Source organism: Pomacea canaliculata, linkage group LG2 (genome assembly GCF_003073045.1).
Source record: "Pomacea canaliculata isolate SZHN2017 linkage group LG2, ASM307304v1, whole genome shotgun sequence".
Classification (NCBI taxonomy): domain Eukaryota; kingdom Metazoa; phylum Mollusca; class Gastropoda; order Architaenioglossa; family Ampullariidae; genus Pomacea; species Pomacea canaliculata.
The window spans coordinates 9,298,027-9,308,045 of NC_037591.1; the positions used below are offsets into that span (position 1 = coordinate 9,298,027).

A 10,019-nucleotide genomic window follows, 5' to 3' on the forward strand; every position below is an offset into this window, starting at 1 on the left:
AACTTGATCTCCACAAGTTTGCTTCTCACAACTTAACGTCTCATCGAGACGACTTCCGCTCGCCAGCCCGCAGAGTCAGTGATGAGTTTCTCCTAGTCTTTTGCTGAGCTGCCTTGATCATACACGTGGGTTGGCCCTAGTCACCCTTTGATCTCGGACTGATTCAGGGAAGTTAACAGGTACTAAAAATCTTCGACCCGCGGCCCGTGTTCAGGCCAGCGTGTCCCATGTCAAAGGTCAGATTTATTGGCCCCGCCTTCACCCTCCCTTCAGGTCATTAACAGGAGCGGTGGTAACTTGACCAGTGCACTGTTGGTGGTCTGTACAAACTTCATTAAACTCATCCCATCGCTTGCTGTGCTCGACTGGAACTTTTCTGTTCTTTGCCTTCTAACTGTCACCGTCGCCGGGCCATTAACAATGATTAACTAAAATTCTTTCGCGGGCCAGGGAAAATTTCATGGCGGGCCGGGTGTTTGACACCCCTGATCTAGAGTAAAAATGTTGGTGCAAGTGAGGGAGTAAGGCAGCAGTTCTCAACCTTTTACTTGTGACGCCCCCCTGACGAACAAAGATACGTCTGTGCGCCCCTCTTAGCCAGCAATGTAAGGTAATTTCACTAATACCGGTAAAAGAAACTTTTAAAAGATGACCACTTTTGTGCCCCCTTATAACCATGTCGCACCTCACCATTTGAGAACCATGGGAGTAAGGGATGTCACATGAATTTGTGACTGTGTGGCAAATAGAGGCAGTCTTCTTGACGAGGACGTCAACCAGATGTGATGCTTGACCTGGGCTCAGGGACTAAGCTAGCACTTCGTGTGATCAAATTAGAGGAAACTGATAATGATCTCTCCTTTTAAACAAGTATTATAGTTGTCTCAGGGAAGCTTCGTAAACTTGCTTGAAGCTTTTTCACAGGTACCAGTCAGTTTCATCAAGAAAATAATAATTGATTCTTTTCATTTGTAAAATAAAATTTGCTAGACACATGGCTCATTCTTTACACTTAATTTCAATTTTGATGTGCACACTGAGGTTGAAAATTGAACTCCTTTTGTATGCAAGACTATAATATGGCTGCACTTTGGTCATTCGAAATATTGATTTTATTTGTCATAAACTGTCGGTGTAATGTGGGCTTAAGAGCTGATTTGTAAATAGTATTGGCTTTGGAAAAGTGTTTATTTGGAACTACACTTGTATTCTACCATCTATGAAGTAGTTAGCAATAGCAACGTTTACTACAGGCAACACCAAAAGATAAGGCAGTAGCTTTATTATGTACTCCACATGAATAAAATAATACTGATTGCCAACTAAGGGAAAAAATGAGCATAGAGCATGGTCATCTGAATATTTTCCAGTGCTATAAGCAACTGATTATGACCAACTTTGGCATTATAATAACAAGTGCCATAATACTGAAGCAAAAAACGAATATCTATAAAAAAAGATGAAGAGTGGAGGTGTCAATTATCTCCACCCCCCTCCCCAATGCAAATAACAGCATAAAACAACAGATAAAAAAAATGTCTCTGACAAGTATACATGCAAGCAGAGCTTTACAAGTCTATACAACCACAGTGTAAGTATTGATGAAATATTGCATCCTCTATCCCAGTGGTTCTCAAAGTATTTGGACCGCGGACCACTTTACTTAAGTAAAAAATATGGCGGACCACCAAGGCCTAAAAATCAGTCTGTACTATGAATTTAAATTGCCACATTTGTTTCATTACAATTCAAAACTAAATGTCCTTTTGTGACAGTAGTATAGCAATAAGTTGACATACTTAACTGAAGTTTTCTATAAGCCTATCTGGCAATTTAAACATCACTTTGCTGACATGACGACTGGCAGCCGCGGACCACCTCACTTATGCCCATGGACCACACTTTGAGAACCACTGCTCTAGCCTAGTAAAAAGTCATTTACGGTAACACGATAAAACAAATTTTAATATGACAAACTAATTCTTTGCATAATACTGATTTAAGAGGGACCGAGTGAAAAACAAACGTGAGGTTATATTTTCTATTGTTTGGGGCAGTCTGGTTGTACAACTGTTAGCGCCCGTCATCAATACAGTGAAGTTTGGCTGTCCTAGGTTTAGCTCTCGTCTCGGGCATCAATTTTCCCCCCGTTTTCTTTTTGTCATGGAAATAATTTGATGTCAGTGATGGTTCTTTGTGTGCATTTGACTAGCTATTCCCACAATGCAAACTGGATATATTTTTCACTCTGGTTTACTTCAATTTCTTTTGTTTGGTTTTTCTCAGTAGCGATCGTGGTAAAATAACTGATCTCTTGCTATAGTGTGACCTTTCACCATTCTCCTTACTGGCTCTTGAATTTTGCAGTAATGTATGATTAGTATTTGTCAAGTGAGTAGCAGCTATCATCAGGTCAATGAGCTAGCCTGTTGACTAAGATATTGTGTTATTTAAATGATCTTTATTATTAGCATAAAAGCGTTCTGTGAGAATAACAAGCTATTTGCCGTAAAGAGGTTAAAATATTTGGATTCTGTGTACATTGTGAAGTCTTGCAGAACAGAACATAAGCAGACTGAAAAAAGTGATACAAATGGTCAACACACTGATTCTTGCAAGTCTTGTAGCCCCTGGCAAAGAAAGACCATTTCTTACCCTGTGCACAAATTTCTATTAACATGCATTTCCACACCAATCGAAATGCACAAAATGGTGGTTTGAAAGAGTGTGAGCATCTTCTCTTTATACTAGGTTGTTTGCATGCATTTGTAATGGTCATAAACAATGTCTTGACATCAAAAGGTAAGATGACTGGAATGCTGACTTCACAGTTTGAAACAATAAAAGAGAAATGGAGCATTCTTGGTGGTAGGTTCTAGAGGAAGCAGTCAGATGCAAGAAGTAAACAAACTGTTCCACTGAAAAGAGTGATAAATGGCTTCTAAACACCAGTGATGTGTCAAGCCACAGTTGCTGCTCGCTGTCTGGAGAAGTCGTAGAGGGTGTGGGCCACGTCATAGGCCGGCAAGCCTTGGGGGGGAACAAGGAAGGAACGTTCAGCCAAAGGCACGTCTTTTGCTCTAATACGCTCCCTGTGAAAACAAAAGCACATGCATGTTTCAGAAAGATTTTTTTCATCAGATAAAGCTAAACAACAAAGGATGAATGGTTGCTTTATTGTCGCATCCTGGCTACATAAAGGCGTGTTCAAACTACACAAGCGTACGCCAATCTTGGATTTGTGTGGTGCAGCTAACGTACCCCATCCCCTCTGACCCAGCTATTAAATGGGTACCTGACCCCCATAAAAGGGGAAAGTAAAAACCAGCTCACCAAAATGGTCTGAGAACAGTTCAGTCTCTAATGCCATCACTCCAATAACCATAACTTTTTTTCCTTAAACATTGTCTACACCAAAATGCTGACATTTTCTCAAATTCTCTGATTACTTCTTCTGGACATCTTTTTTCAGACTTACACCAGTCTGTAATTTCATCCAAACTCTAGATGTGCAGCACACCGTGTGCTGGTGGGGCACTAATTTACCTTAATATTCCTTCTTGCGCTCTAGTTAGCCTGCCTGTCTTTGATTTGAAGACGTACTGGTGGCCGTTTCGGTGCTTGGCTTCGTCAAACTTCTGAAAATCATAGCGCCCTGGGCCCACAGGGTTCTGTAAAATGTGGGTATACATACAAATTTTGGAATGATTCTGTTAGCAGATTTTCCTGTTAGCACCTTTCCTTGCTAACAAATTGCTCTTTTGCTCTTGTTTTAACATCTAGTTCTCAGTTTCTAGCTTAAACAGTAAATAAAACTGGTTTCACTTTATAGCAGACATTTAGTGACAGTTTTTGCACTCGGATCCTGATGTGGCAATGTTGCTCACTTACGTAGCTGCCCATCATGAGGCGAAGATGTCTGCGACTCATCCTTTCAGCAGAGGAGAAAAAAGGTGGGTTTTTGCTCTGTGGTTTCTCCTGCTGTTTAGGATCATAACTGCCTGGTCCTGGGGCTCCCTGTGATGCAGGTTACAAATTTTGATACGCCAACTGTCAAACATTTTTGAGTTCAGTTTGGAGGGTACGGTGATTAGTGTATTGTGAGAGAGAATATATTGTGCCTGCGAAAATCAAGATTAACAAAAAAAAAAAAAACTTGACTCGTTTATCACTTTTGCTACTATCAGGAAAGTTAATGGCATAATATGTACAGCACACCTGGAATTGAGGTCACATGGCTACACACTGCATGTCTTGATAAACTGAACAAATCTTGGTTAATACACAATTACAACAATTCTCATGCAGCTTTAAACTTGAGCAGATTAAACTACAAATTTTCTAGATGAAAAGTTTCTGAACCAGACATTTTATAGGTGAAATTACTCATTTTGTGTGTAGACTTTAATGGGTTAAAATTAGCACATTAGGTTGTAATATAGAAATTAACACTGCTCTTTGACATAAGGAAAGGTCATGTGTCACATGACTGGATGCTCTTATTCTGCATTGCAATCACTTGATGCCTTTCATGATTTAATATAATGAAATCCAAGGAAAACTAATAATGCTCTGATTTGCATACCCTGGAATCCTGCTGACTACATAACATTTCACGTCTACCCAAAGCTGTCAAGGAGGTTTGAAAACAGCAAATGAACGATGCTTACCATTTCCCTTGGATATTGGGCCAATGTGCATTGGTAAATGCGTTCTGGTGGATGTTGTGGATACTGGGCCTCTATTCCAAGTTTACCCTTGTGTACCACATGCTCAGAAGTTAAATCATCAACAAACGATTTGATGCTGTACTGTCCAGGGCCAAGGTTGACTCTTTTCTGCACAGATGTTTCAAACTTGTTTCACTTGTTCTGCCTTCCATGATAGTTTTGATCCTATTACAGAACTACCAATCTCTTGGAATATGTCATGCTGAAAACACAATTGGTTCTAGGCTTTGCAGTTCTTTCTGAGGTAGAAGGTTTGATACATATTCCAGCTAAACAAAAAACAATGACTCACGGGTGCAGCATAAAATCCTTGAGAAATTGGTTTACTTCTGTTGCCAGAATATAGATCATATGGTCCCCGTTTACTGACAACTTTATTCAGAAGCTCATCAATACAGCTCTTGGATTCATATGTACCTGGTCCAAGAGGGCATCCCTGAAATTATTAAAAAAAACCCAGCATAATCCTAAAGAATTATAAATTGCCACAGAAGATTATTTCATACAGAAGTATGTAGTTCTACTTTTCATGTGTCAGCTTCCACATTTATTAATGCCATTATAATAGAATACTGCTGTTTAGATTGTGTCAAATAGGTGTACAGATGAAACTAAGAAGAACTAGAGAACAATTTAACTGACACAACTATCCCTCCATCCATTGATATATAGTTAAAAGTAGTGTCACAAAGTGTATTCAATCTTTATTTCATGCTATTTATGGATGTTCATGTTTAAGAATGCAAACAATGTAATGGAGTGACAATGACTTATAAACGATACAACGCACATAAAAGTAAGAAAAATCTAAACATTTTGAGAATTAATTGAAACTTTTTTTTATAGCTATTACAGGGGCTACTATCATCTCTGCACATCTGCCACACTCGGATATTTCTAAAAATCTCATATATCTGAACTGCTTACACCTAGCAAGTCTGGTCAGATATGTTATATGATAGGCTTAGATCTTCTGCCTTTACCTGGATACTAGTGTGACAGGCTGCCCATCATATCAGTTCTCTGGCAGCCTTCCACAGTCCTTGCAAGAACTCTGTGACCCAACATTTTCCTAGCATGACTTGAAGATTTACCTCTTCTTCTACCTTCTAAATTTTTCAAAATTTTGAATCAATCAGACAAGTTGTGTCTCAATTGATCATCATTTTGAAAATGTTTGGAAGTTTTGAACATTTTATTAAAACAGGAAAATCTGTTTTCTTTGATAAATCTGTACCTTGATACATTGTACATATTGGAGTCTGCCACACTATTTTGAAGCCCAACTTCTACACATTACCCTTAGGAATTGACAAAACTGAGCATTTTAGATGAACTGACTGTAGAGGATGAGCCACGAGCTGGGGAACCAGATGAAAGCATCCCCCTTTTACCAGCTGAACGATGTGCTTTCTCTTCTATAAGGGCATGAGGAATCCCTTTCATTCCATAAGTGCCAGGCCCTGGTGTGTCACTCTGTAAAAATAAGCTTATTTATTCCAGTGTTCAGGACAATCTGCAACTCTGCTTACAGTTTATTGTAGCATTACTATTATCTAAAGTTCTAAACAGTAATAATACAGTTTCCATAAAAATAGTGCTAAATTAAATTGGATCTTTGAAACTCTTTTCCTTACCACCTGGATTAATAACAACACTTACAAGAATCTGTGTTGCAAAGCGACTTGCATGACCTTCACACAAACCTCTTGAGCTACCAGGCTTCTCTGACAACAGCTGTATGAAATCCTTTATGTTGTAGGAACCAGGTCCCAGTTTTTGTTGCTGCAGACAGTGTAAATGGACCCTATATTTAAAGATATGAATGGTTAATTTTGTAGCTTATATTGTGATGTTTGTGACTGAGTCATTCTGCAGGCATAATCCAAAAGAAAAATTTAGTGAAAAATATAGGTACATGGAGCAAAGATAAAAGATATGCATGACAGGTCATTTGGTCCACAAAATACATCTTAGTTTGGGAGATAACTGCACAAGAAACTCACCAAGCTTTAAGTATTATTTACTACCAAAAAAGCCATAAATGCTATACAAAATTGATCAATGCAAAATATCCCCAAATGCTCTGCACTCTCTACCCCCTAAACCTACCACCTTCTTACTTGGATATACTCATGAAAGCATGTGAAATCTACACTGGATTAAAATACTTTTGGTATACATGTGTGCACAACTTTCCTGTCATTTATATATATGTATGCACTTACAAGAGTGTGTCGCTCAAGCCACTGGTCTTTGAAAAGAAGATGGGGCATAGCAGCAATGCGCTCTACCTCGTACTGGCGCGCCCACCCTGGACCTTTTGTTCGCTCCTCTACTGTCTTGGGATGGAAGCCATTCTCTTCAACATTGTACACACCTGGACCCAATCTGCGACACTGAACAATGTGAAACTCTTGTGATAACGTTATTTCCCTTTCCTTCTTAAAGCTCACTCCTTTTCCTTATCACCAGATACACATTGCTTAATATGCAACAGACAAATTTTACATTAAAGTATACAAACTTTGCCAAGTGTAGTGTGGTAATGTAGTCAGCAATATGTATCCAATTAAAAACTCCCTTTTATTGTGGACTAGGTAAGACCCGCTGTTGACAAGTTTTTTTTATCATGTTGCTAGTAGATTGGCTATTGAGATGTCAGATAAATTCAATTCAGTTTAAGTGACTGCTTCACCTTAACCATCCAGGCAGTCTCTAATGCCATGATAAATACCCAACCCCAGGCTGTAGCTATTTCTCCCAGTTCTCCCAGTTCTGTCAAATCCTGGGACTTCCTAAATGTCAGACCAGACTGCACTTGGACACAGAATTCCCATATCTTTTATCAATCTCTCCTTCAAACTAGTCATCTACACTTTGTAAATTTCTCACCCTCTTTCCTTCTGCCTTCTATCTATTGTTTGCTTACTTAAAACTTTTATGGAAAAATATTACATCAATCTCACTAGAATCTCATTTGATTTCTTGTGATAAGAAACCTCTGTGAAAGTCCCAGGCATTTTGCTGTTTGGATGGATGCCTGATACATCAAACCTGTAGAGAAGAAAGTGTGAAGTTTTAATTAATAGTTCAGCAGTTCTTTTGAAGCACTTTTTCCTAATGAAAAGCAATATGCCTATAAGAATAGAATTCCAAAAGCTTATTTATTATGTACAACAATTTAATGTACTGTTTAATGTGCAAAATAATTTAAATCTCCATATTTATTGCAGTAGATTTGTTTTGCATCTTCTCCTTGCTTGTTCCCAACACAAAAAAAGGTAATCATTACACACTTCTTGTCCCAATTACTACTCTGGCTTCCTGTTCAAGACCTGAATTGATTACAAGCTGGCTGTGATGTGTCAGTTTCATCTGCAGCCAATTTTTTTGTCTGCATAATGAACATGACCACTGTCTCCCATCCATCTAGACACCTTTGTTCCTCAGCAACCCCGGCCTTGCTGCCCAAAATTGTGTGACTAGTGATTCTTTTATATGTTGGACCTAAATTGTGGAACTCATTGCTCTTTTCCCTTTGAACCAGTCAGCTGCATGTTTCAAATTGGTGTTGACGAATTTCTTGTTGCAGAAATATTTTCTGTAGTAACATCTCCCACTGCAGTTCAAAGTTGTTCATGGAAAGGATCACACACACGTACACATACACATATATTCTGGAAGAAAGGAAAAATTTTTCCAAGAGCCTTTCCCAATCAACTGTTTTTTTAAATTCCTTATGCTTAGTGAAACATGGTGAACACTAGCATTGTAATACCTGACCATGGACGTGTATACCTGACACAGCATGTTTCCCTTCATAAAAAAAAAACAAAAACAAAAACAAAAAACAAATCCCCAAAACTGAGAGGCAGATGAGTAAGAAATACCCAAGCCAACTTGATAAGTATACTGACTTCATGCAGCTGATGGCTTTACCGGCATTACAGGCAGTGGAGGATTTTAAATTTCCTTAAGTAGTCTTAACTTTGAGACTGTTAATCCTTAAGCACACCAAGTAGTTTATTTTCACTAATGCTAGAACCATTTAAAGGGCTCTGACTAAAGCACTAGTGTTATCACTCAAGGACCTCTTGACCTAACTGGCATACTGAAAGGCAATATATTTTATTACAAACGGAGGGTAACAATTTTACAGGCATTTTGAGCACACCTAAAGAGTGTGTGTGTTGCTGTGCTAATCTAGCACACTGTGAAGTACTGATCGCCTCTTATGGCTGAAATTTTTTTTTACATCTGTAAATTTACGTACCTTCATTTTTTTATTAGTAATGTTACCGCCTTAACGAGACAATAAATTATGCGTAAATTGCGTCTATTTTCCTTGGTAATACATAATAGTGAAAACAAAATGTTTGTCGATTTTTTTCTTTATTTATACATAGCAGCAAAGGTTAATGCAATCATGAATTAGTGGCTGAAGTGCAAACTTAAAACCTGAGAAAGATCTGATTCTCCCCCCCCCCACCCCGTAGTTGCAGAGGCGATGGAAAATTTGTAAATTTTTCAGTAATAATTAAACAATCTTGATCTTTGTAATAATAATAATACTTGTCCTCCTAAATATCATCCACACCAAGCTGGTATTAAAATTAAAAGAGTAAAAACTAAATTATCGTGAAGCTTAAATGTCCAAAATATTCTTAAAAAAAATGAATTTCAATGCAGATAAATACCTTGCAGATTGCACCCCAAATGGCGCCCCGTTGAATTTTTTGTCGTTCATAGTAGAAAACCCGACAGCAATAATTCGTTAATTCTTTGTGTGTAAATAATTTATCCTTCTACCCTTCAGTCATTTTCATGAATCTGAAAGACAACGGCGATGATTAAAAAAACATCTTGTCCCATGCGACCCTCCGCAGTCAAACCATGAATCTGTATCCCCTATATGCGTCCGTGGTTAAACTGACCCTCATTTAACGGAGGCAAAGCGTCACATAGCAACAGGGTAGATACAAAAGTTTCAACCGAAAAATATTTGAATTAAAAAACACATTTAACATTTTATTATCCGATGAAAAATATAAACACAAGTATGAAATATTTAGGAACAAACTATCAGTAAGCATTGCATACTTTTATGAAAGATTATGACAAAGATTGGTTCAGTAACCCTTTTCGTGTAGTCACTCTAGTCAGTCTAGTGAGATCGGTAACATCATGGATGTGTATAAGTGGATTGCTGTCTGTCTGCCAAGACAAACGCGTAAGCCTCTTGCAAAGTTCTCCGCGGTTAGTCTCGGCGAGCCTAAAAAAAAAATA

At 38.2% G+C, this 10,019-nt stretch overlaps 1 protein-coding gene across 1 annotated transcript; it reads right to left on the reverse strand.

Annotated features, from left to right (window-relative positions):
• Positions 1–1,265: 1,265 nt before the first annotated feature.
• On the reverse strand, positions 1,266–9,696 carry LOC112556261 (lymphocyte expansion molecule-like). Its single transcript, XM_025225090.1, has 10 exons — positions 9,431–9,696; positions 7,700–7,787; positions 6,959–7,129; positions 6,393–6,515; positions 6,072–6,206; positions 5,023–5,166; positions 4,671–4,838; positions 3,892–4,017; positions 3,547–3,671; positions 1,266–3,092 (listed from the first exon to the last, which is right to left on the reverse strand). The coding sequence occupies exons 1-10, from the start codon at positions 9,478–9,480 to the stop codon at positions 2,960–2,962; spliced, it is 1,263 nt and encodes a 420-aa protein (XP_025080875.1). The 5' UTR covers positions 9,481–9,696; the 3' UTR covers positions 1,266–2,959.
• Between the last annotated feature and the right edge of the window lie 323 nt (positions 9,697–10,019).